The sequence below is a fragment of the Pseudophryne corroboree genome, chromosome 2 (assembly GCF_028390025.1).
Source record: "Pseudophryne corroboree isolate aPseCor3 chromosome 2, aPseCor3.hap2, whole genome shotgun sequence".
Classification (NCBI taxonomy): domain Eukaryota; kingdom Metazoa; phylum Chordata; class Amphibia; order Anura; family Myobatrachidae; genus Pseudophryne; species Pseudophryne corroboree.
The window spans coordinates 539,018,022-539,045,979 of record NC_086445.1 but is presented as its reverse complement, the minus strand read 5'-3'; the positions used below and the strand labels follow the sequence as shown (position 1 = coordinate 539,045,979).

General features: G+C 48.0%; 1 protein-coding gene across 1 annotated transcript; it reads right to left on the bottom strand.

The window, feature by feature from the left end:
* CHCHD2 (coiled-coil-helix-coiled-coil-helix domain containing 2) lies at positions 1–27,721 on the bottom strand. The gene is made up of 3 exons (XM_063954256.1): positions 27,447–27,721; positions 6,201–6,360; positions 1–304 (listed from the first exon to the last, which is right to left on the bottom strand). Exons 1-3 carry the CDS (start codon positions 27,678–27,680, stop codon positions 297–299), a joined length of 402 nt encoding a protein of 133 aa, XP_063810326.1. The 5' UTR covers positions 27,681–27,721; the 3' UTR covers positions 1–296.
* Positions 27,722–27,958: the final 237 nt, after the last annotated feature.

The following is a 27,958-nucleotide window of genomic DNA, read 5'->3' as shown; positions in this document are numbered from 1 at the left end:
GGAATTGGAAAGAATTTATTTAAATAGAAAATAAAGCCAACTAACAAATGACAAACAAAAATATACTCTCATGGTACAGAACTCCTTCTCCAAATCCACTAATCTTTCAAGTTGTATTTAGCTGTTCTGAAGAAATAAAATCTCCTGATATAGCATATCTAGCGAAAAATCGCAGAGACAGGGGTTGCGAACACCGGATAAGAGCCCACTGAGCAGTCACTGGATCATGGCAGGCCTTCAGGTCCAGTACATCCTATCCGGCAACATGCACATTTCTATGTTGACTCATAAGTTCTTTAATATCCTATAAAAAAAAAATAAGAATTTACTTACCGATAATTCTATTTCTCATAGTCCGTAGTGGATGCTGGGACTCCGTCAGGACCATGGGGAATAGCGGGCTCCGCAGGAGACAGGGCACATCTAAAAAAGCTTTTAGGTCACATGGTGCGTACTGGCTCCTCCCCCTATGACCCTCCTCCAAGCCTCAGTTAGGTACTGTGCCCGGACGAGCGTACACAATAAGGAAGGATCTTGAATCCCGGGTAAGACTCATACCAGCCACACCAATCACACCGTACAACTTGTGATCTGAACCCAGTTAACAGTATGATAACACAAACGAAGTAGCCTCTGAACAGATGGCTCACAACAACAGTAATAACCCGATTTTTGTAACAATAACTATGTACAAGCATTGCAGACAATCCGCACTTGGGATGGGCGCCCAGCATCCACTACGGACTATGAGAAATAGAATTATCGGTAAGTAAATTCTTATTTTCTCTAACGTCCTAGTGGATGCTGGGACTCCGTCAGGACCATGGGGATTATACCAAAGCTCCCAAACGGGCGGGAGAGTGCGGATGACTCTGCAGCACCGAATGAGAGAACTCCAGGTCCTCTTTAGCCAGAGTATCAAATTTGTAAAATTTTACAAACGTGTTCTCCCCTGACCACGTAGCTGCTCGGCAAAGTTGTAATGCCGAGACTCCTCGGGCAGCCGCCCAGGATGAGCCCACTTTCCTTGTGGAATGGGCCTTTACAGATTTAGGCTGTGGCAGGCCTGCCACAGAATGTGCAAGTTGGATTGTACTACATATCCAACGTGCAATCGTCTGTTTAGACGCAGGAGCACCCAACTTGTTGGGTGCATACAATGTAAACAACGAGTCAGATTTTCTGACTCCAGCTGTCCTTGAAATATATATTTTTAATGCTCTGACAACGTCCAGTAACTTGGAGTCCTCCAAGTCGCTAGTAGCCGCAGGCACCACAATAGGCTGGTTCAAGTGAAACGCCGAAACCACCTTAGGGAGAAATTGAGGACGTGTCCTCAATTCTGCCCTGTCCGAATGGAATATCAGATATGGGCTTTTGTATGACAAAGCTGCCAACTCCGAAACTCTCCTGGCTGAAGCCAGGGCCAACAGCATGGTTACCTTCCATGTAAGGTATTTTAAATCTACCGATTTTAAAGGTTCAAACCAATGAGATTTGAGAAAATTTAGAACCACGTTCAAATCCCACGGTGCCACTGGAGGCACTATTGGGGGTTGTATATGTAGTACACCTTTGACAAAAGTTTGTACTTCAGGCACTGACGCCAATTCCTTCTGGAAGAAAATTGATAAGGCTGAAATTTGAACTTTAATGGACCCCAATTTGAGGCCCATAGACAATCCTGCTTGCAGGAAATGTAAGAATCGACCCAATTGAAATTCTTCCGTTGGAGCCTTCTTGGCCTCACACCACGCAACATATTTTCTCCAAATGCGGTGATAATGTTGTGCGGTCACTTCTTTCCTGGCTTTAATTAAAGTAGGAATAACTTCCTCAGGAATGCCCTTCTCTTTTAGAATCCGGCGTTCAACCGCCATGCCGTCAAACGCAGCCGCGGTAAGTCTTGGAACATACAAGGTCCCTGCTGAAGCAGATCCCTTCTTAGAGGTAGAGGCCACGGATCCTCCGTGAGCATCTCTTGAAGTTCCGGATACCAAGTTCCTCTTGGCCAGTCCGGAGCTACCAGTATTGTTCTTACTCCTCTTTTCCGTATAATTCTCAGTACCTTTGGTATGAGAGGCAGAGGAGGGAACACATACACTGACTGGTACACCCACGGTGTTACCAGAGCGTCCACAGCTATTGCCTGAGGGTCTCTTGACCTGGCGCAATACCTGTCCAATTTTTTGTTGAGGCGAGACGCCATCATGTCCACCTTTGGTTTTTCCCAACAGTTCACAATCATGTGGAAAACTTCTGGATGAAGTCCCCACTCTCCCGGGTGAAGGTCGTGTCTGCTGAGGAAATCTGCTTCCCAGTTGTCCACTCCCGGGATGAACACTGCTGACAGTGCTACGACATGATTCTCCGCCCAGCGCAGAATCCTTGCAGCTTCTGCCATTGCACTCCTGCTTCTCGTGCCGCCTTGTCGGTTTACGTGGGCGACTGCCGTGATGTTGTCGGACTGGATCAACACCGGCTGACCCTGAAGCAGCGATTTTGCCAGGCTTAGAGCATTGTAGATCGCTCTTAGCTCCAGTATATTTATGTGAAGAGACGTCTCCAGGTTTGACCACACGCCCTGGAAGTTTCTTCCCTTTGTGACTGCTCCCCAACCTCGTAGGCTGGCATCCGTAGTCACCAGGACCCAGTCCTGTATGCCGAATCTGCGGCCCACTAACAGATGGGCAGTCTGCAACCACCACAGGAGAGACAACCTTGTTCTCGGTGACAGTGTTATCCGCTGATGCATGTGCAGATGCGATCCGGACCATTTGTCCAGCAGATCCCACTGAAATGTTCGTGCATGGAATCTGCCGAATGGAATCGCTTCGTACGAAGCCACCATCTTTCCCAGGACTCTTGTGCATTGATGTACTGACACAGTTCCTGGTTTTAGGAGGTTCTTGACAAGTTCGGATAACTCCCTTGCTTTCTCTTCCGGGAGAAATACCTTTTTCTGAACCGTGTCCAGAATCATGCCCAGGAACAGCAGATGTGTTGTCGGGGTCAATTGAGATTTTGGAAGATTTAGAATCCACCCGTGTTGCTGAAGCACTACTTGTGTTAGCGCTACACCGACTTCCAGCTGTTCTCTGGACTTTGCCCTTATCAGGAGATCGTCCAAGTAAGGGATAATTAATACGCCTTTTCTTCGTAGAAGAACCATCATTTCGGTCATTACCTTGGTAAAGACCCGAGGGGCCGTGGACAACCCAAACGGCAGCGTTTGAAACTGATAATGACAGTCTTGTATCACGAACCTGAGATACCCTTGGTGTGAGGGGTAAATCGGGACATGTAGATAAGCATCTTTTATGTCCAAGGACACCATGAAGTCTCCTTCTTCCAGATTCGCTATCACTGCTCTGAGTGACTCCATCTTGAACTTGAATTTCTTTATGTACAGGTTCAAGGATTTCAGATTTAGAATAGGCCTTACCGAACCGTCCGGTTTCGGTACCACAAATAGTGTGGAATAATACCCCTTTCCCTGTTGTAGGAGGGGTACCTTGACTATCACCTGCTGAGAATACAGCTTGTGAATGGCTTCCAAAACCGACGTCCTTTCTGAGGGAGACGTTGGTAAAGCAGACTTTAGGAACCGGCGAGGGGGAGACCTTTCGAACTCCAGCATGTAACCCTGAGATACTATCTGCAGGACCCACGGGTCCACTTGTGAGTGAACCCATTGATTGCTGAAAATCTTGAGTCGACCCCCCACCGTTCCTGAGTCCGCTTGTAAAGCCCCAGCGTCATGCTGATGGCTTTGTAGAAGCCGGGGCGGGCTTCTGTTCCTGGGCAGGGGCTGCTTGCTGCCCTTTCTTACCCTTTCCTCTGCCTCGCGGCAGATAAGACCGTCCTTTTGGTCGCTTTTTATAGGAGCGAAAGGACTGCGGCTGAAAAGACGGTGTCTTTTTCTGTTGGGAGGGGGTCTGAGGTAAAAAAGTGGATTTGCCGGCAGTTGCCGTGGCCACCAGGTCCGAAAGACCGACCCCAAACAATTCCTCTCCTTTATATGGCAATACTTCCATATGCCTCTTGGAATCCGCATCACCTGACCACTGTCGCGTCCATAAACTTCTTCTGGCAGATATGGACATCGCGCTTACTCTTGATGCTAGAGTACAAACATCCCTCTGAGCATCTCGCATATAAAGGAAAGCATCCTTTAATTGCTCTAGAGTCAATAAAATACTGTCCCTATCCAGGGTATCAATATTTTCAGTCAGAGAATCCAACCACACTACCCCAGCACTGCACATCCAGGCTGAGGCTATTGCCGGTCGCAGTATAACACCAGTATGTGTGTATATACTCTTCAGTGTAGTTTCCAGCCTCCTATCTGCTGGATCCTTGAGGGCGGCCGTATCAGGAGACGGCAACGCCACTTGCTTTGATAAACGTGTGAGCGCCTTATCCACCCTAGGGGGTGTTTCCCAGCGCGCCCTAACCTCTGGTGGGAAAGGGTATAATGCCAATAACTTCTTGGAAATTAGCAGTTTTCTATCGGGGTTAACCCACGCTTCATCACACACGTCATTCAATTCCTCTGATTCTGGAAAAAATACAGGTAGTTTTTTCACCCCCCACATAATACCCCTTTTTGAGGTACCAGCAGTATCAGAGATCTGCAAAGCCTCCTTCATTGCCGTGATCATATAACGTGTGGCCCTATTGGAAAATACGTTTGTTTCTTCACCGTCGACACTAGATTCATCTGTGTCGGTACCCGTGTCGACTGACTGAGGTAAAGGACGTTTTACAGCCCCTGACGGTGTCTGAGACGCCTGAACCGGTACTAACTGGTTTGCCGGGCGTCTTATTTCGTCAACTGACTTTTGTAATGTGCTGACATTATCACATAATTCCATAACTAAAGCCATCCATTCCGGTGTCGACTCCCTAGGGGGTGACATTACCATCATCGGCAATTGCTCTGCCTCCACACCAACATCGTCCTCATACATGTCGACACACACGTACCGACACACAGCAGCCACACAGGGAATGCTCTAATCGAAGACAGGACCCCCTAGCCCTTTGGGGAGACAGAGGGAGAGTTTGCCAGCACACACCAAAAGCGCTATAAATGTATATAAACAACCCTAGAAGGTGTTGTTTACTATATATGCGCTCTTAATATATAAATATCGCCAATTTATGCCCCCCTTCTCTTTGTTACCCTGTTTCTGTAGTGCAGTGCAGGGGAGAGACCTGGGAGCCTTCCTCACCAGCGGAGCTGAGCAGGAAAATGGCGCTGAGTGCTGAGGAGAATAAGCTCCGCCCCTTTTTCGGCGGGCTTTTCCCCGGTTTTTAAGAAACTGGCCTGGGTTAAAATACATACATATAGCCTTAATGGCTATATGTGATGTATTTATTTTGCCACTAAAGGTAATTATATTGCTGCCCAGGGCGCCCCCAGCAGCGCCCTGCACCCTCCGTGACTGAGTCAGTGAGCCGTGTGACAACAATGGCGCACAGCTGCCGTGCTGTGCGCTACCTTCAAGAAGACTGAGGAGTCTTCTGCCGCCTGCTTTCCGGACCTCCGTTCTGCCGTCTCTTCAGCGTCTGTAAGGGGGATCGGCGGCGCGGCTCCGGGACGAACCCCAGGCTGACCTGTGTTCCGACTCCCTCTGGAGCTAAGTGTCCAGTAGCCTAAGACTCCAATCCATCCTGCACGCAGGTGAGTTGGAAATCTCTCCCCTAAGTCCCTCGATGCAGTGATCCTGTTGCCAGCAGGAATCACTGAGATTGAAACCTAAAAAAAAACTTTTCTAAACAGCTCTTTAGGAGAGCCACCTAGATTGCACCCTCTCGGACGGGCACAAAAACCTAACTGAGGCTTGGAGGAGGGTCATAGGGGGAGGAGCCAGTACGCACCATGTGACCTAAAAGCTTTTTTAGATGTGCCCTGTCTCCTGCGGAGCCCGCTATTCCCCATGGTCCTGACGGAGTCCCAGCATCCACTAGGACGTTAGAGAAATAAAAAAATAATAATTAAATGTGTGGGAAATCAAAACCCTTATCAGCATAGCATGGTCAGCACTAAAAGAAACCATATATATATATATATATATATATATATATATATATATATATAGATATATATATATATATATATAGATATATATATATATATATAGATATTATATGCATTTTTTCCTGGGTAGCTGCATCAGTATTTAAGAACTTACCATTTGCAAAGCGGCACTGTTTGAGCACCTCGCTGAACCCCTCACACAGCTTCAGGTCACTCTGATTCTGAGCACACTCCATGAACTGCCTGAGCTCATACTGGCATACTGTGCTCTGAGACTGTGGCTGTTGATACATTGGTTGGGAAGCAGCAGGTTCCTACAAATAAATCAAGTAGGTAATAAGTTTTTTCCCCCCACAATTATGAGCACAAATAAATACTACTAAAAGCAACTTATAAAATGGACCTCCAGAAGTTACATTGGTAACTTTATATACACACTACCTATATTTGTGTAACTGGTGCTTGGTGATGGACCTTATAATAACAGAGAGCATGTATAATATGCATCACTTTCAAATCATTCTCCAGACAAATTTAATTTACTGTAATTCTCTTCTGCAACTTTTGCTGAACATGGTGTTTTTGACTAAAGCCTTTATAATGAAAGTAAACTTTGGGAAATTGACCTTGTATATGACAAAGGTAGGCTTTACAAATTGATGTTATTATACAGGGTGGTCCATAAGTGTGGAAACAGCTAAAACGAACAATACCACTGCTTCTCTTACAAAATTCTGCATCTGTTTGATATGTCACAATGCAACCTTCCCAACACAGAAAAAAAATAAAATAAGATTTTACTTACCGGTAAATCTATTTCTCGTAGTCCGTAGAGGATGCTGGGACTCCGTAAGGACCATGGGGAATAGACGGGCTCCGCAGGAGATAGGGCACTTTAAGATTTCTTTGGATTCTGGGTGTGCACTGGCTCCTCCCTCTATGCCCCTCCTCCAGACCTCAGTTAGGGAAACTGTGCCCAGAGGAGATGGACAGTACGAGGAAGGATTTTTGTAAATCTAAGGGCGAGATTCATACCAGCCACACCAATCACACCGTATAACTTTAGATAAACTTACCCAGTTAACAGTATGAACAACAACATAGCCACGGTATCACCGAAAACTATAACATAACCCTTATGTTAGCAATAACTATATACAAGTCATGCAGAAGAAGTCCGCACTTGGGACGGGCACCCAGCATCCTCTACGGACTACGAGAAATAGATTTACCGGTAAGTAAAATCTTATTTTCTCTAACGTCCTTGAGGATGCTGGGACTCCGTAAGGACCATGGGGATTATACCAAAGCTCCCAAACGGGCGGGAGAGTGCGGACGACTCTGCAGCACCAGGAGGTCCTCCTCAGCCAGGGTATCAAACTTATAGAACTTTGCAAAGGTGTTTGTCCCCGACCAAGTAGCTGCTCGGCACAACTGTAATGCCGAGACGCCTCGGGCAGCCGCCCAAGAAGAGCCCACTTTCCTAGTGGAGTGGACCTTAACCGATTTCGGTAACGGCAATCCTGCCGTAGAATGCGCCTGCTGAATCATGTTACAGATCCAGCGAGCAATAGTCTGCTTTGAAGCAGGGGCGCCAACCTTGTTGGCCGCATACAGAACAAACAAAGCTTTAGTCTTCCTGATCCGAGCCGTTCTGGTCACATAAAACTTCAAAGCCCTGACTACATCCAGGGACTCGGAATCCTCCAAGTCCCTTGTAGCCACAGGCACGACAATAGGTTGGTTCACATGAAAAGATGAGACCACTTTTTGGCAGAAAGTGAGGACGAGTCCTCTACTCTACCCTATCCACGTGAAAAACCAAGTATGGGCTTTTATGCGATAAAGCCGCCAATTCTGAAACACGTCTCGCCGAAGCTAACGCCAACAACATGACCACTTTCCACGTGAGGTATTTCAACTCCACAGTTTTAAGTGGTTCAAACCAAGGTGACTTGAGGAAACGTAACACCACGTTAAGATCCGAAGGCGCCACCGGAGGCACAAAGGGAGGCTGAATATGCAGCACCCCCTTCACAAAAGTCTGTACCTCAGGAAGAGAGGCTAATTCTCTTTGAAAGAAAATGGATAAGGCCGAAATCTGGACCTTTATGGACCCTAATTTTAGGCCCAAGGTCACTCCTGTTTGAAGGAAGTGAAGTAGACGGCCCAAATGGAACTCCTCCGTAGGAGCAGCCCTGGCCTCACACCAAGAAACATATTTCCGCCATATACGGTGATAATGTTTCAACGTCACGTCTTTCCTAGCCTTGATCAGGGTAGGAATGACTTCCTCCGGAATTCCTTTTTCCGCTAGGATCCGGCGTTCAACCGCCATGCCGTCAAACGCAGCCGCGGTAAGTCTTGGAACAGACAGGGCCCCTGCTGTAGCAGGTCCTGCCTTAGAGGAAGAGGCCACGGATCTTCTGTGGGCAACTCTTGCAGTTCCGGATACCAAGTCCTCCGTGGCCAATCTGGAACAATGAGGATTGTTCTGACCCTGCTTATTCTTACAATTCTCAACACCTTGGGTATGAGAGGAAGAGGAGGAAACACATAGACCGATCTGAACACCCAAGGTGTCACCAGAGCGTCTACCGCTACCGCCTGAGGGTCCCTTGACCTGGCGCAATACCGCTTTAGCTTTTTGTTGAGACGGGACGCCATCATGTCTATTTGAGGCAGGCCCCACCGATCCGCGATCTGTGCAAAGACTTCTTGATGAAGTCCCCACTCCCCGGGATGCAGGTCGTGCCTGCTGAGGAAGTCCGCCTCCCAGTTGTCCACCCCCGGGATGAACACCGCTGACAGCGGGCTTACATGGCCTTCCGCCCAGCGTAGAATCCTGGTCGCTTCTGCCATGGCCACTCTGCTCCTTGTTCCGCCTTGGCGGTTTATATGAGCCACTGCCGTGACATTGTCTGACTGAATCAGAACCAGTCTTCTCCGAAGTTCTCCGCTTGACGCAGGGCGTTGTATATGGCCCTCAACTCCAGGACGTTGATGTGGAGACAAGTCTCCAGGCTTGACCAGAGACCTTGGAAATTTCTTCCCAGTGCCACTGCTCCCCAGCCTCGGAGGCTTGCGTCCGTGGTCACCAGGACCCAGTCCTGAATGCCGAACCTGCGACCCTCTAGAAGGTGAGCACTGTTCAGCCACCACAGGAGAGATACCCTGGTCCTGGGAGACAGGGTGATCCTTTGATGCACTTGTAAATGGGACCCGGACCACTTGTCCAAGAGGTCCCATTGAAAGTCCTCGCATGGAATCTGCAGAAAGGGATGGCCTCGTATGAAGCCACCATCTTCCCCAGGACCCGCGTGCACTGATGCACTGAAACCTTCTTTGGTTTCAATAGGTTCCTGACCATGGTCATGAGTTCCTGAACCTTTTCGATCGGAAGAAAAACCTTTTTTCTGGTCTGTATCTAGGATCAGGCCCAGAAAGGTCAGACGCGTTGTAGGAACTAGCTGGGACTTCGGTATATTGAGAATCCAGCCGTGTAGCTGCAACGTCTTCATGGACAGAGACACGCTGTCCAGCAACTTCTCCCTAGATCTCGCCTTTATTAGGAGATCGTCCAAGTATGGGATAATTGTGACCCCCTGCCTGCGCAGGAGCACCATCATTTCCGCCATTACCTTGGTGAAAACCCTCGGGGCCGTGGAAAGCCCAAACGGCAACGTCTGAAATTGGTAGTGACAGTCCTGCACTGCAAATCTCAGGAACGCCTGATGAGGGAGGGGGGGGGGGGGGGGGGGGCGGGAATATTGGAACATGAAGTTATGCATCCTTTATGTCCAGGGACACCATCCAATCCCCCTCCTCCAGGCTGGCGATGACCGCCCGGAGTGATTCCATTTTGAACTTGAACCTTTTCAAGTACAAGTTCAGAGATTTCAGGTTTAAAATGGGCCTGACCGAACCGTCCGGTTTCGGGACCACAAACAGGGTTGAATAATATCCCTCTCCCTGCTGGAGATGAGGAACTGTGACAATCACCTGTTGAACATACAATTTTTGGATTGCTGTCAACACTGACTCCCTCTCTGACGGTGAAGTCGGCAGAGCTGATTTGAAAAACGGGCGAGGAGGCAAGTCTTCGAATTCTAGCCTGTATCCCTGAGCAACAATCTCTACTGCCCAGGGATCCACCTGCGATTGAACCCAGACGTGGCTGAAAAACCGAAGACGAGCCCCCACCAGATCTGCCTCCCCCCGGGAAGCCCCAGCGTCATGCGGTGGACTTTGCAGACGCAGGGGAGGACTTCTGCTCTTGGGAACTAGCTGTGTGCAGCTTCTTTCCCCTGCCATTTCCTCTGGTAACAAAGGACGATCCCCGCACCTTCTTGTTTATATTGGAACAAAAGGACTGCATTTGATAATGAGGTGCCTTCTTAGTATGCTGCGGGGGGACATAAGGTAAGAAATTCGACTTACCCGCCGTAGTGACAAGGTCCGAGAGGCCGTCTCCAAACAACTCCTCCCCCTTGTACGGCAAGGACTCCATGTGCCGCTTAGAATCGGCATCTCCCGTCCACTGCCGGGTCCACAGGAGTCGCCTAGCAGAAATAGACATAGCATTTAATCTGGAGCTTAATAAACAAATGTCTCTCTGAGCATCTCTCATATACAAGGCAGCATCTCTGATATGCTCTATGGTCATTTGAATGGCATCCCTATCTAAGGTGTCAATCTCCGCAGATAAGGAATCTGCCCATGCCACAACCGCACTACAAACCCAGGCCGACGCCATAGCCGGTCTAGCAATAGTACCGGAGTGAGTGTAAATGTGCTTCAAGGTAATTTCCTGCCTGCGATCAGCCGGTTCCTTGAGGGAAGCCGTATCCTGAGAAGGCAGTGCCACCTTTTTGGACAAGCGTGTCAGCGCCTTGTCCACTTTTGGTGAAGATTCCCAGCGTATCCTATCAGTTTGTGGAAAAGGATACGCCATAAGAATCCTTTTGGGAACTTGTGGTCTCCTATTTGGAGAGTCCCAAGCCTTTTCGCACAATTCACTTAATTCAAATGATGATGGAAAAGTGACTTCAGGCTTTTTCTCTTTATACATGTGTACCCTCGTGTCAGGGACAGGGGGTTCCTCAGTAATATGCAAAACCTCTTTAATGGCCATAATCATGTACCGAATACCTTTTGCCACCTTCGGCTGTAATTTTGCATCTTCATAGTCGACACTAGAGTCAAAATCTGTGTCTGTATCTGTGTCATCGATCTGGGATATTGTGCGCTTCTGAGACCCCGACGGGCCTGGCGCCACAGGGACAAGCATGGACTGGGTACCTGACTGATCCCTAGCTTCTGCCTCGTCTAACCTTTTATGCAATAGATTGACATTTGCATTCAAGACATTCAGCATATCCACCCACTCCGGTGTCGCCGTTGCCGACGGCGACCTGACATTCAAACACTCCCCCTCCACAGTAAGCGAGCCTTCCTCGTCAAACATGTCGACACACGCGTACCGACACTTCACACACACAGGGAACCCCTTTTCTGAAGACAGTATCCCTGTCAAGGCCCTTTGGAGAGACAGAGTATGCCAGCACACACCCCAGCGCAATAACCCTGGAGACCAACACAAAATGTTTTTCCCCATCAGCGCTGTGTAGTATGTAAATCGCCAATTATGTGCCCCCCCCCCCTCTCTTTTAAGCACCCTTTCACCGTGTGTAAGCAGGGGAGAGTCCGGGGAGCTTCCTCTCAGCAGTGCTGTGGAGAGAAAATGGCGCTGGTGAGTGCTGAGGGAGAAGCCCCGCCCCCTCGGCGGCAGGCTTCTGTCCCGCTCAAACTTAGTAAAATATGGCGGGGGCTCTTTTATATACATGTACAGAGCCCACCTGTACATGTATATAGTCTTTTTGCCATGCAGAGGTTTATATTGCTGCTATATTGCTGTAAGGGTGCAGGGCGCCCCCCCCTGCGCCCTGCACCCTTACAGTGACCGGAATGTGTGAGGTGTATGGGAGCAATGACGCACAGCTGCAGTGCTGTGCGTTACCTCAGTGAAGCTGATGGCTTCTGCCGCCTGAGACGTCTTCTGACTTCTGCACTTCTGGCTGTGAGGAGAACGGCGGCGCAGCTCCGGGGGTGGACGCCCAGTAAGAACCTGCATTCACCCCCTCTGGAGCTAATGGTGTCCAGTAGCCGAGGAAGCAGAGCCTATCTTTGACAAGAAGGTCTGCTCCTCTCTCCTCAGTCCCTCGATGCAGGGAGCCTGTTGCCAGCAGTGCTCCCTGTGAAAAAGTAGTAAAAAGTAGAAAGAAAAATTAAAACAAAAATGCTTTCAGGCAGAGAACTCTGGAGAGCTCTCTGCAGTGCACCCATCTTGCTCTGGGCAAAGTGTAAAACTGAGGTCTGGAGGAGGGGCATAGAGGGAGGAGCCAGTGCACACCCAGAATCCAAAGCTTTCTTAAAGTGCCCCATCTCCTGCGGAGCTTGTCTATTCCCCATGGTCCTTACGGAGTCCCAGCATCCTCAAGGACGTTAGAGAAAAAAAGTTGCATCCAAGATGGCCCCCATAATTATGACATACCCTAAACAGTTTTCATCCACCCCCATATCATGTGTACACTGGATTAATATTTCCTTACTTATTTCCTTTTTAGAAGGGTGTTTCCCCACTTATGGACCACCCTGTATATAGAGCTGAGGACTGTTAATTTCTTGAAATATTGAATAGCTTTTAAAACTATAGAACCTGGGACTTGAATAACATATGTACAACCATATATGAATCTATCACTTCTGAATGGATATTGTTTAAAATAAGATTTTACTTACCGGTAAATCTATTTCTCGTAGTCCGTAGTGGATGCTGGGGACTCCGTAAGGACCATGGGGAATAAACGGGCTCCGCAGGAGACATGGGCACTTTAAGAAAGAATTTAGATTCTGGTGTGCTCTGGCTCCTCCCTCTATGTCCCTCCTCCAGACCTCAGTTAGAGAAAGTGTGCCCGGAAGAGCTGACAGTACAAGGAAAGGATTTTGGGAATCCAGGGTAAGACTCATACCAGCCACACCAATCACACCGTATAACTTGTGATAACTTTACCCAGTTAACAGTATGAACAACAACAGAGCATCAGATCAACCCTGATGCAACTATACATAACCCTTATTTAAGCAATAACTATATACAAGCACTGCAAAAGAAGTCCGCACTTGGGACGGGCGCCCAGCATCCACTACGGACTACGAGAAATAGATTTACCGGTAAGTAAAATCTTATTTTCTCTAACGTCCTAGTGGATGCTGGGGACTCCGTAAGGACCATGGGGATTATACCAAAGCTCCCAAACGGGCGGGGGAGTGCGGATGACTCTGCAGCACCGAATGAGCAAACACAAGGTCCTCCTCAGCCAGGGTATCAAACTTGTAGAACTTTGCAAAGGTGTTTGAACCTGACCAAGTAGCCGTTCGGCAAAGCTGTAATGCCGAGACCCCTCGGGCAGCCGCCCAAGAAGAGCCCACCTTCCTTGTGGAATGGGCCTTAACTGATTTAGGCAGCGGCAACCCTGCCGCAGAATGAGCCTGCTGGATCGTGTTACAGATCCAGCGAGCAATAGTTTGCTTTGAAGCAGGCGCCCCAAGCTTGTTGGAAGCATACAGGATAAACAAAGATTCTGTTTTCCTGACCTTAGCCGTTCTGGCTACATAAACCTTCAAAGCCCTGACCACATCCAGTGACTCGGAATCCTCCAAGTCAGTAGTAGCCACAGGCACCACGATAGGTTGGTTTATATGAAAGGATAAAAACCACTTTCGGCAGAAATTGTGGGCGGGTCCGCAATTCTGCTCTATCTGCATGGAAAACCAGATAAGGGCTTTTATGTGACAAAGCCGCCAATTCTGACACACGCCTAGCCGAAGCCAAGGCTAATAGCATGACCACCTTCCACGTGAGATATTTCAATTCCACCGTTTTGAGTGGTTCAAACCAGTGTGATTTCAGGAAACTCAACACCACGTTAAGATCCCAAGGTGCCACTGGAGGCACAAAAGGGGGCTGAATATGCAGCACTCCCTTTACAAACGTCTGAACTTCAGGCAGAGAAGCCAGTTCTTTTTGAAAGAAAATGGATAAGGCCGAAATCTGAACCTTAATGGAACCCAATTTAAGGCCCAAAGTCACTCCCGCCTGTAGGAAGTGAAGGAAACGGTCCAGCTGGAATTCCTCCGTAGGGGCATTCCTGGCCTCACACCAAGCCACATATTTTCGCCATATACGGTGATAATGTTGAGCTGTCACATCCTTCCTAGCCTTTATCAGCGTAGGAATAACTTCATCCGGAATGCTTTTTTCTGCTAGGATCCGGCGTTCAACCGCCATGCCGTCAAACGCAGCCGCGGTAAGTCTTGGAACAGACAGGGCCCCTGTTGCAACAAGTCCTGTCTTAGAGGCAGAGGCCACGGGTCCTCGGTGAGCATTTCTTGCAGATCTGGATACCAAGTCCTTCTTGGCCAATCCGGAACAATGAGTATTGTTCTCATTCCTCTTTTTCTTATGATTCTCAGCACCTTGGGTATGAGAGGAAGAGGAGGAAATACATAGACTGACTGGAACACCCACAGTGTCACCAGTGCGTCCACAGCTATCGCCTGAGGGTCCCTTGACCTGGCGCAATATCTCTGTAGCTTTTTGTTGAGGCGGGATGCCATCATGTCCACCTGTGGCAGTTCCCACCGACTTGCAATCTGCGTGAAGACTTCTTGATGAAGTCCCCACTCTCCCGGGTGGAGGTCGTGCCTGCTGAGGAAGTCTGCTTCCCAGTTGTCCACTCCCGGAATGAACACTGCTGACAGTGCGCTTACGTGATTCTCCGCCCAGCGAAGAATTCTGGTGGCTTCCGCCATCGCCACCCTGCTCCGTGTGCCGCCTTAGCGGTTTACATGAGCCACTGCGGTGATGTTGTCTGACTGAATCAGAACCGGTTGGTCGCGAAGCAGGGACTCCGCTTGACGTAGGGCGTTGTATATGGCCCTTAGTTCCAGGATGTTGATGTGAAGGCAAGTCTCCTGACTTGACCACAGCCCTTGGAAATTTCTTCCCTGTGTGACTGCCCCCCACCCTCAGAGGCTTGCATCTGTGGTCACCAGGACCCAATCCTGAATGCCGAATCTGCGACCTTCGAGAAGGTGAGCACTCTGCAGCCACCACAGGAGAGACACCCTGGCCCTGGGGGATAGGGTGATCAGCCGATGCATCTGAAGATGTGATCCGGACCACTTGTCCAACAGATCCCATTGAAAGGTCCTCGCATGGAACCTGCCGAAGGGAATGGCCTCGTATGATGCCACCATCTTTCCCAGGACTCGCGTGCAGTGATGCACCGACACCTGTTTTGGTTTTAATAGGTCTCTGACCAGTGTCATGAGCTCCTAAACCTTCTCCATCGGGAGATAAACCCTCTTCTGGTCTGTGTCCAGAATCATGCCCAGGAAAGGCAGACGAGTCGTAGGAATCAACTGTGACTTTGGAATATTTAGAATCCAGCCGTGCTGTTGTAACACTTTCAGAGAGTGTGCTACGCTGATCAGCAACTGCTCTCTGGACCTCGCCTTTATGAGGAGATCGTCCAAGTATGGGATAATTGTGACCCCTTGCTTTCGCAGGAGCACCATCATTTCCACCATTACTTTGGTAAATATTCTCGGTGCCGTGGAGAGACCAAACGGCAACGTCTGGAATTGGTAATGGCAATCCTCTACCACAAATCTGAGGTACGCCTGATGAGGTGGATAAATGGGGACATGAAGGTATGCATCCTTTATGTCCAGAGACACCATAAAATCCCCCCATTCCAGGCTTGCGATGACTGCTCTGAGCGATTCCATCTTGAACTTGAACCTTTTCAGGTATATGTTCAGAGATTTTAAATTCAATATGTGTCTGACCGAACCGTCCGGTTTCGGTACCACAAACATGGTCGAATAATAATCCTTTCCTTGTTGAAGGAGGGGAACCTTGACCACCACCTGCTGAAGATACAATTTGTGAATTGCAGCTAACACTATTTCCCTCTCTAAGGGGGAAGCTGGCAGGGCCGATTTGAGGTATCGGTGAGGGGGCATATCTTCGAATTCCAGCTTGTATCCCTGAGACACAATCTCTATTGCCCAGGGATCCACCTGGGAGTGAACCCACTTGTGGCTGAAATTTCGGAGACGCGCCCCCACCGTGCCTAGCTCCGCCTGTGGAGCCCCAGCGTCATGCGGTGGATTTAGTAGAAGCCGGGGAGGACTTCTGTTCCTGGGAACTAGCTGTGTTGTGCAGCTTCCTTCCTCTGCCCCTGCCTCTGGCAAGAAAGGACGCACCTCGGACTTTCTTGCCTTTTTGTGATCGAAAGGACTGCATTTGGTAATATGGTGCTCTCTTAGGTTGTGAGGGAACATATGGCAAAAAATTTGACTTTCCAGCAGTAGCTGTGGAGACCAGGTCCGAGAGACCCTCCCCAAACAATTCCTCACCCTTGTAAGGTAAAACCTCCATGTGCCTTTTTGAGTCGGCATCACCTGTCCATTGCCGAGTCCACAGGACCCTTCTGGCAGAAATTGACATTGCATTTATTCTAGAGCCCAGTAGGCTAATGTCTCTTTGAGCATCTCATATATATAGGACAGCGTCTTTTATATGCCCCAGGGTCATTAATATAGTATCCTTGTCTAAGGTGTCAAGTTCCTCAGATAAGGTATCCGTCCATGCTGCTACAGCACTACACACCCAGGCCGACGCAATTGCCGGCCTTAGTAAGGTACCTGAATGTGTATAAATGGACTTCAGGGTACCCTCCCCCTCTTGCTTTCTATCCGCAGCATCTTTTAGGGTGGCCGTATCCTGTGACGGCAGGGCTACCCTCTTGGATAAGCGTGTTAAAGCTTTGTCCACCCTAGGGGAGGATTCCCAGCGTAACCTGTCCGTTGGCGGGAAAGGATACGCCATAAGCATCCGTTTGGAAATCTGCAGTTTTTTATCTGGAGATTCCCAAGCCTTTTCACATAACTCATTTAGCTCATGTGAAGGGGGAAAGGTCACCACCTGCCTTTTTTCCCCATACATATGAACCCTCTTGTCAGGGACTGGGGTTTCCTCTGTGATGTGCAACACATCCTTCATTGCTATAATCATATAACGGATGGTTTTAGCCAATTTTGGCTGTAACTTTGCATCATCGTAATCGACACTGGAGTCAGAATCCATGTCGGTATCTGTGTCAACAATTTGGGATAGTGGGCGCTTCTGAGACCCTGACGGCCTCTGCGACACAGGATCAGGCATGGGCTGAGACCCCGACTGTCCTAAGGTTTCAGCTTTATCCAACCTTTTATGCAAGGAATTAACATTATCATTTAAAACCTTCCACATATCCATCCAATCAGGTGTCGGCGCCGACACCACATTCATTTGCTCCCGCTCTGCTTCCACATAGCCTTCCTCGTCAAACATGTCGACACAAGCGTACCGACACACAGGGGATGCTCTTTTGAAGACAGTTCCCCCACAAAGCCCTTTGGGGAAGACAGAGAGAGAGTATGCCAGCACACACCACAGCACTATATGTCCCAGGAATCACAGAGTAACTTAGTGTTAACCCAGTAGCTGCTGTATATTATGTTTTTGCGTCTAATTTATGTGCCCCCCCTCTCTTTTTACCCTCTTCTACCGTGAATCTGCAGGGGAGAGCCTGGGGAGCTTCCTCTCAGCGGAGCTGTGGAGAAAAAATGGCGCTGGTGAGTGCTGAGGAAGAAGCCCCGCCCCCTCAGCGGCGGGCTTCTGTCCCGCGTTTCTGTACAATATTATGGCGAGGGCTCATACATATATACAGTGCCCAACTGTATATATGTCCAACTTTTGCCAAGAGGTCCTAATTGCTGCCCAGGGCGCCCCCCCTGCGCCCTGCACCCTACAGTGACCGGAGTATGTGGGTGTAGTGTGGGAGCAATGGCGCACAGCTGCAGTGCTGTGCGCTACCTCAGTGAAGACTGGAGTCTTCTGCCGCCGATTTTGAAGTCTTCTTGCTTCTTTCACCCGGCTTCTGTCTTCCGGCTCTGCGAGGGGGACGGTGGCGCGGCTCCGGGATCGGACGACAAAGGGTGAGATCCTGTGTACGATCCCTCTGGAGCTAATGGTGTCCAGTAGCCTAAGAAGCAGGACCTATCTGCAGAGAGTAGGGCTGCTTCTCTCCCCTCAGTCCCACGATGCAGGGAGTCTGTTGCCAGCAGAGCTCCCTGAAAATAAAAAACCTAACAAAATACTTTCTTATAGCAAGCTCAGACTAAACAGCACCCAGCTCGTCCAGGCACAGATTCAAACTGAGGTCTGGAGGAGGGACATAGAGGGAGGAGCCAGAGCACACCAGAATCCAAATTCTTTCTTAAAGTGCCCATGTCTCCTGCGGAGCCCGTCTATTCCCCATGGTCCTTACGGAGTCCCCAGCATCCACTAGGACGTTAGAGAAAAAGGCTTTATTTGATGACAAGTAGCAACTTTTCTGTCATTACTTTATAGCTTGAAAGCCTCCAACACTGATGGATCTATGTTGTTAAAAATGAAACTTAACTTGATTGGTGACAACGGTGGGATGCAGAAGCAGAACTGTCCCCCCGGTCAAAACCAAACCAAGGTATGGCACACCAAGTAAGACCCTGCTTAGATCCAGAATGAATACAAAAGTGCACAAAATTCCATACTATGCATCTGGATTATAAGGCTGAAAACATCTACTTTCCCCATCTGGAAATAGTAATTTGCCTGAAAAATCTGAAAATCGTGCGAGATCTCTCTCTCTCTACATATATATGTGTATGTATGTATGTATGTATGTATGTATGTATGTATGTATGTATGTATGTATATATGTATATATGTGTGTGTCACTCTGATTCCGAGCACACTCCAAGAACTGCCTGAGCTCATAATCATACTGGCATGCTCTATTCTGAGACTGAGGTTATTTATCTCTATAAACCGTTATGGGAGCGGAGGTTACCAAGCATCATCAAATCCAAAGATTAAGAATGAAGCTAATGTGTAAATCTGCAAATTGACTAATCATTGTTTATACGTATTTATGGCCCTGAAGCCTATCCATGTACCAATGCTAAAACAACTTTAGGAATTCCCAGCCATGGAATCATCACCTATGAATTCTGACACATACTTCATGGGACAGGTAACTTTGCCTGAAAACATCAAACTAAAATAAATTTGAAGAAAAACTCTCTGGAGCTCCAGAGAATGCACCCGGCTCCTTGGGCACATTTTTCTAAACTGGGTCTGGAGGAAGGGCATAGAGGGGAGGAGCCAGCACACTGAAGAAATTTAAAGTGCCAGGCTCCAATGGACCCCATCTATACCCCATGACACTAGACATCCCAGTATCCCTTAGGACGTTAGAGAAATGTAAAGCATTGTATTTGGTAACTTAGAAAGGCCTTAAGCATAAACGGTATAAGTGTAGTATATTAAAACAAAATGTTATTATAAGGTTGAAATAAAGTACACAATCATGTGTCTGACATCCCTGATGATTAGCATAGGGAAATAGTGCTGCTACAATCTCTCAGTGTAAGTATATGGTTTACATTTTCTTTAGCAAAGACTCAGCTCTCGAAATACTGGGGATAGCAGCATACCACCTATATTATTAATTCAGATGAGCCGTTTGACATTGTGTATGTTTTGGACATTTCCAAAAACAAACTGATTTTAGATACTATTCCAGTGATTTCCAGATTAGGTGTTTAAATCTAGACACACTGATTTGTTTTTTTTCCCCATAGCTGCTTGTTGAAGCAGAGTTATAAAAGGGGTTCACTACGATATGCCGGCGGTCGGGCTCCCGGCGACCAGCGCCGGGAGCCCGACCGCCGGCTTACCGACAGTGTGGCGAGCGCAAACGAGCCCCTTGCGGGCTCGCTGCGCTCGCCACGCTACGGCCACGGTGGCGCGCCACACTATTTTATTCTCCCTCCAGGGGGGTCGTGGACCCCCACGAGGGAGAATATCTGTCGGTATGCCGACTGTCGGGATCCCGGCGCCGGTATACTGTGCGCCGGGATCCCGACAGTCGGCATACTGAAGACCACCCTTATAAAAGGCCTCCATACATCAGCAATCGTTTGAGGCGATTTGCAGATTCACAGATCACGGATTCAGACCACAAATCAATTGGGATTTTTAAATCATGTTGTCCAACATATTGTATTTCACAGATCAATTGGGGCAGTAGATTGCTAGTGTATGGTAGCAATCAGATTTGCAGACCGTTTCTAATAAACCAATGAGCCTTTCAAGAGTGGCAGATCTATATTTGCTGAAAATGATCTGCAAATTACTGAAAAGTATCCGTAATGTATGGGCACAGATAAGTGGATTGGGGAATCTTTAAATCTGAAAAAAAAATAAGAATTTACTTACCGATAATTCTATTTCTCGTAGTCCGTAGTGGATGCTGGGAACTCCGTAAGGACCATGGGGAATAGCGGCTCCGCAGGAGTCTGGGCACATCTAAAGAAAGCTTTAGGATCACCTGGTGTGCACTGGCTTCTCCCCCTATGACCCTCCTCCAAGCCTCAGTTAGGATACTGTGCCCGGACGAGCGTACACAATAAGGAAGGATTTTGAATCCCGGGTAAGACTCATACCAGCCACACCAATCACACTGTACAACTTGTGATCTGAACCCAGTTAACAGCATGATAATAGAGGAGCCTCTAGAAAAGATGGCTCACTACAGCAATAACCCAAATTTTTTGGTAACAATAATTATGTACCAGTATTGCAGACAATCCGCACTTGGGATGGGCGCCCAGCATCCACTACGGACTACGAGAAATAGAATTATCGGTAAGTAAATTCTTATTTTCTCTGATGTCCTAGTGGATGCTGGGAACTCCGTAAGGACCATGGGGATTATACCAAAGCTCCCAAAACGGGCGGGAGAGTGCGGATGACTCTGCAGCACCCAATGAGAGAACTCCCGGTCCTCCTCAGCCAGGGTATCAAATTTGTAGAATTTTACAAACGTATTTGCTCCTGACCAAGTAACTGCTCGGCAAAGTTGCAAAGCCGAGACCCCTCGGGCAGCTGCCCAAGATGAGCCCACCTTCCTTGTGGAGTGGGCATTTACAGATTTTTTTATTTTTTTTTGGCTGTGGCAGGCCTGCCACAGAATGTGCAAGCTGAATTGTACTACAAATCCAACGAGCAATAGTCTGCTTAGAAGCAGGAGCACCCAGCTAGTTGGGTGCATACAGGATAAACAGCGAGTCAGATTTCCTGACTCCAGCCGTCCTGGAAACATATTTTCCGGGTCCTGACAACGTCTAGCAACTTGGAGTCCTCCAAGTCCCTAGTAGCCGCAGGCACCACAATAGGTTTGGTTCAGGTGAACGCTGAAACCACCTTAGGGAGAAACTGAGGACGAGTCCTCAATTCCGCCCTGTCCGAATGGAAAATCAGATAAGGGCTTTTACAGGATAAAGCCACCAATTCTGACACGCGCCTGGCCCAGGCCAGAGCCAACAGCATGACCACTTTTTCTGTGAGATATTTTAACTCCACAGATTTAAGTGGGTCAAACCAATGTGACTTTTGGAACCCAAAAACCACCTTGAGATCCCAAAGTGCCACTGAAGGCACAAAAGGAGTCTGTATATGCAGTACCCCTTTAACAAACGTCTGAACTTCAGGGACTGAAGCTAGTTCTTTTTTGGAAGAAAATCGACAGAGCCGAAATTTGAACCTTAATGGACCCCAATTTCAGGCCCATAGATACTCCTGTTTGCAGGAAATGTAGGAATCGACCCAGTTGAATTTCCTCCGTCGAGCCTTACTGGCCTCGCACCACGCAACATATTTTCGCCAAATGCGGTGATAATGTTTTGCGGTTACATCCTTCCCGGCCTTGATCAGGATAGGGATGACTTCATCCGGAATGCCTTTTTCCTTCAGGATCCGGCGTTCAACCGCCATGCCGTCAACGCAGCCGCGGCAAGTCTTGGAACAGACAAGGTCCCCGCTGAAGCAGGTCCCTTCTTAGAGGTAGAGGCCACGGATCCTCCGTGAGCATCTCTTGAAGTTCCGGTTACCAAGTCCTTCTTGGCCAATCCGGAGCCACTAATATAGTGCTTACTCCTCTCCATCTTATCAATCTCAGTACCTTGGGTATGAGAGGCAGAGGAGGGAACCCATACACTGATTGGTACACCCACGGTGTTACCAGAGCATCTACAGCTATTGCCTGAGGGTCCCTTGACCTGGCGCAATACCTGTCGAGTTTTTCCCAACGGTTTATAATCATGTGGAAGACTTCTGGGCGAAGTCCCTACTCTCCCGGGTGGAGGTCGTGCTGAGGAAATCTGCTTCCCAGTTGTCCACTCCCGGAATGAAAACTGCTGACAGTGCTATCACATGGTTTTTCGCCCAGCGAAGAATCCTTGCAGCTTCTGCCATTGCCCTCCTGCTTCTTGTGGCACCCTGTCTGTTTACGTGGGTGACTGCCGTAATGTTGTCCGACTGGATCAACACCGGCTGACCTTGAAGCAGAGGTCTTGCTAAGCTTAGAGCATTGTAAATGGCCCTTAGCTTCAGGATATTTATGTGAAGTGATGTCTCCAGGCTTGACCATAAGCCCTGGATATTCCTTCCCTGTGTGACTGCTCCCCAGCCTCGCAGGCTGGCATCCGTGGTCACCAGGACCCAGTCCTGAATGCCGAATCTGCGGCCCTCTAGAAGATGAGCACTCTGCAACCACCACAGGAGGGATACCCTTGTCCCTGGTGACAGGGTTATCCGCTGATGCATCTGAAGATGCGACCCGGACCATTTGTCCAGTAGGTTCCACTGGAAAGTCTTGCGTGGAATCTGCCGAATGGGATTGCTTCGTAGGAAGCCACCATTTTTACCCAAGACTTGGTTCGGTTTTAGGAGGTTCCTGACTAGCTCGGATAACTCCCTGGCTTTTTCCTCCGGGAGAAACACCTTCTTTCTGGACTGTGTCCAGGATCATCCCTAGGAACAGAAGACAAGTCGTCGGAACCAGCTGCGAATTTGGAATATTGAGAATCCAATCGTGCTGCCGCAACACTACCTGAGATAGTGCTACACCGATCTCCAACTGTTCCCTGGATCTTACCCTTATCAGGGAATCGTCCAAGTAAAGGATAACTAAAATTCCCTTCCTTCGAAGGAATATCATCATTTCGGTCATTACTTCAGTAAAGACCCGGGGTGCCGTGGACCATCCCTACGGCAGCGTCTGAACTGATAGTGACAGTTCTGTACCATAACCTGAGATACCCTTGGTGAGAAGGGTAAATTTTGACATGAAGGTAAGCATCCTCGATGTCCCGAGACATCATGTAGTCCCCTTCTTCCAGGTTTGCAATCACTGCTCTGAGTGACTCAATTTTGAATTTGAACCTCTGTATGTAAGTGTTCAAAGATTTTAGATTTTAAAATCGGTCTCACCGAGCCGTCTGGCTTCGGTACCACAATAGTGTGGAATAATACCCCGTTCCCTGTTGCAGGAGGGGTACCTTAATTATCACCTGCTGGGAATACAGCTTGTGACTGGCTTCCAAAACTGCCTCCCTGTCAGCGGGAGACGTCGGTAAAACAGACTTTTGGAAACGGCGAGGGGAATACGTCTCGAATTCCAATTTGTACCCCTGAAATATTACCTGAAGGATCCAGGGGTCTACTTGCGAGTGAGCCCACTGCGCACTGAAATTCATTGAGAACGGGCCCCCACCGTGCCTGAACTTGTAAAGCCCTAGCGTCATACTGAGGGCTTGGCAGAGGCGGAAAAGGGTTTCTGTTCCTGGGAACTGGCTGATCTCTGCAGCCATTTTCCTCTCCCTCTGTCACGAGCAGAAAAGAGGAACCCTTTTGTCCGCTTGCCAACCAGGACTGCGCCTGATAATACGGCGTCTTATTTTGAGAGGCGACCTAGGGTACATCCCCTTTTTTAAGGCAATACTTCCAAATGCCGTTTGGAATCCCTGACCACTTTACTGGTAGAATACAACGCACTTATACTTGATGCCAGTCGGCAAATATTCCGCTGTGCATCATGCATATATAGAAATGCATCTTTTAATTGCTCTATAGGCAATAATATACTGTCCTTATCTAGGATATCAATATTTCCAGTCAGGGAATCCGACCACGCCAACCCAGCACTGCACATCCAGGCTGAGGCGATTGCTGGTCGCAGTATAACACCAGTATGTGTGTAAATACATTTTAGGATACCCTCCTGCTTTTTATTAGCAGGATCCTTAAGGGCGGCCATCTCAAGAGAGGGTAGAGCCCTTGTTCTTACAAGCGTGTGAGCGCCTTATCCCCCGTAGGGGGTGTTTCCCAACGCACCCTAACCTCTGGCGGGAAAAGGTATACTGCCAATAACTTTTTAGAAATTATCAATTGTTATCGGGGGGAAACCCACGCATCATCACACACCTCATTTTATTTTTCAGATTCAGGAAAACTACAGGAAGTTTTTCCTCACCAAACATAATACCCCTTTTTTGGTGGTATTCATATTATCAGAAAAGTGTAAACATTTTCCATTGCCTCAATCATGCAATGTGTGGCCCTATTGGAAATCACGGTTGTCTCTTCACCGTCGACACAGGAGTCAGTATCCGTGTCGGCGTCTGTATCTGAGGTAACGGGCGCTTTAGAGCCCCTGTATGAGACGTCTGGACATGCACAAGCTGGGTAGCCGGCTGTCTCATGTCAACCACTGTCTTTTATACAAAGCTGACACTGTCACGCAATTTCAACAGTACATCCACTCAGGTGTCGACCCCCTAGGGGGTGACAACACTATTACAGACACTCTACTCCGTCTCCACATAATTTTTCTCCTCATACATGTCGACACAAACGTACCGACACACAGCACACACACAGGGAATGCTCTGATAGAGGACAGGACCCACTAGCCCTTTGGGGAGACAGAGGGAGAGTTTGCCAGCACACACCAGAGCGCTATATATATACACAGGGATAACCTTATATAAGTGTTTTTCCCTTTATAGCTGCTGTATTGTTTATACTGCGCCTAATTTGTGCCCCCCTCTCTTTTTTAACCCCTTTCTGTAGTGTAGTGACTGCAGGGGAGAGCCAGGGAGCTTCCCTCCAACTGAGCTGTGAGGGAAAATGGCGCCAGTGTGCTGAGGAGATAGGCTCCGCCCATTTCTCGGCGTCCTTATCATCCGTTTTTCTGTATGTTTTGGCAGGGGTTAAATGCATCCATATAGCCCAGGAGTTATATGTGATGCATTTATTTTAGCCATATAAGGTTTTTATCGATTTATTGCGTCTCAGGGCGCTGCCCCCCCAGCGCCCTGCACCCTCAGTGACCGGAGTGTGAAGTGTGCTGAGAGCAATGGCGCACAGCTGCGGTGCTGTGCGCTACCTTATCTGAAGACAGGATCGTCTTCTGCCGCCGATTTTCCGGACCTCTTCGCTCTTCTGGCTCTGTAAGGGGGCCGGCGGCGCGGCTCCGGGACCCATCCAGGCTGAACCTGTGATCGTCCCTCTGGAGCTAATGTCCAGTAGCCAAAAAGCCCAATCCACTCTGCACGCAGGTGAGTTCGCTTCTTCTCCCCTTAGTCCCTCGATGCAGTGAGCCTGTTGCCAGCAGGTCTCTCTGAAAATAATAAACCTAAACTAAAACTTTCACAAAGAGCTCAGGAGAGCCCCTAGTGTGCACCCTTCTCGTCGGGCACAGAAATCTAACTGAGGCTTCGAGGAGGGTCATAGGGGGAGGAGCCAGTGCACACCAGGTGATCCTAAAGCTTTCTTTAGATGTGCCCAGACTCCTGCGGAGCCGCTATTCCCCATGGTCCTTACGGAGTTCCCAGCATCCACTAGGACGTCAGAGAAAATCTTAGAATTTCCAGTGTTGATGAAGTGCAGCCACTAGTATGTGCACTGGTTTTTCTAGCGGATGCATGCTGTTTATCTTTCCACAGTGACCAACACTCTTAAGGCAAAGGACTTACAGAAGACAGCTGACTTACAATCTTAAAATCTTGTTCATTTGCTGTTTAGTCCCATCATTTGGACTCTTTACCAGAAATGCAGTGACTTTAATTTGGTTTGCATGTATTCTAAGCTCAGTTTTAAAACTAATTATATTGTTCACACCACCTACTTATGCCCCTAGTTACACACACTACAAATAATGTAATATACAGGCAGGGCTCAAATTCCCACAAGGCACATACCAAGGGGCGGGTAGATGAAGCTCTAACTGAAAGCTGGGAAGAGCGGTCTTTCAATAATAGCTGTGGCTGACTCAACCTCCTGTAACACTGCTGCTGCTTCTAGTGGACTGGACGGAGCTTAAAAGTATCAAAGCTTTTTGTATCTACAGGATTATTCTCAGGCCTTCTGTACAGGTTTATTATAAATGTACTTTTTTACCAAGAAGAATGTTGAGTTCTTATCCCATCAGAAAGGATGCTAAGCTCTTCTAAATTGGATGCCAGAGAAAAAAAAACCCCATAATTGACTTAAATGTAGAAGCGACTAATAATATTTTTATTTTTCATCATGACTCGATGGCCTCGATTCAATTCTAAGAGTTGAATAGTGCCGGGAATTAGCTCCCGTTGCTATTCAATATAGCACAACGGTAAGTCGGAGAGTGCCCGTTCTCCTGGACTAAACAGGGTGTTTTGTCTGGAGAACCGTCATTCTCTGACTTAAGTGCCCAGCGCAATGCTGTTTCTGCAGCACTAAGGGCAGAAATCAGCATCGCGCCGGCACTTTTGTCGGATTTCTACTCGCAGTCTTGAAATACGAAGATAATGGGGGTATCCAATTACCATGACCATTTAACACATGTAATTGTATCGAAGGGGACTACCCTATTGTCCCCGAAAAGCCTGCGTAAGCCCCTGCTTACTGTATTTTGTTTCACCTGCCTTAGGCAGACAAAATAAAATCCATGAAAAGCGCAGGCTTTTTGGAGACCCGAACGCAAAAACACAGGTTTCACTGAACCCGTGTGTTTTCACAAGAAAAATAGATTTTTTTTTTTTTTTTTTTTACAGGCGACATAATTGGATAGCTGTGAAAAAATAATTGGTGAAACTTGAGGAAAAAAAAATAAACACGCAAAAAATGCCTAATGTTTTTTAACCCCTAATTGGATATCCCCCCAATGTATTGAAGAAGGTAAGTATATGACCTGGCCTGGAGAAGATAAGCAATACCTTAACCCACTTATTACTGATGTACACATACAGTACAATAAACTACGAGCGCTCACAATTTTTTTTTGTATTATATTATTCAAACCATATCAAATACAGAAGATAAACTCCACAACCCCTGAATGTAGACAAGGCTAAACATTACCTGGTAAGTGTTGTCTGACCTTGCAGGTTCAGAACTGCTTCCGCCACCGAAACCACCAGTCATGGCATGTCCTAAGGTGTGCCCCACTGCTGAGCCAACCGCTACACCAGCGGCTGTGGTAGCCATTTGTGCCATCAGACCTGGCTGTCTAGGGGCTGCTGCTGGTCCGAGTGCTGAAGGAGCAGCAGCTACAGGAGCAGGGGGAGGTGCTGCACGAGGAGGAGCTGGCCTCATTACAGGTGCTCGGCTGAAAAAATAGAAAATAAGAATTCTCTTACATGTGTGCTTCAAGCTTAGCCAAATGGTCTACATATGTAATAAAGGCACATTTTGTGTGTTACTAGCAGTATCTATGTTACTAAATACATGGAGTTAACCCTCAATGTGCTTCACCTTGATAAGTTTTATAAAGCGCAACATCTGGTGAAAACTATCTTTCCATTTTTATGAAAAGCAACTTCTGGTGAAAACTATCTTTCCATTTTTCATTTCAGAATTCTGCAGTTTCGTAT

Bases quoted from the DNA above. Each gene is read 5' to 3' on its own strand.
- CHCHD2 (XM_063954256.1), bottom strand. From the start codon at position 27,680: ATGAGGCCAGCTCCTCCTCGTGCAGCACCTCCCCCTGCTCCTGTAGCT. The intron at 6,361-27,446 runs GTAATGTTTAGC...ATTTATTTGTAG, and splicing joins GGTCAGACAACACTTACCAG to GAACCTGCTGCTTCCCAACC.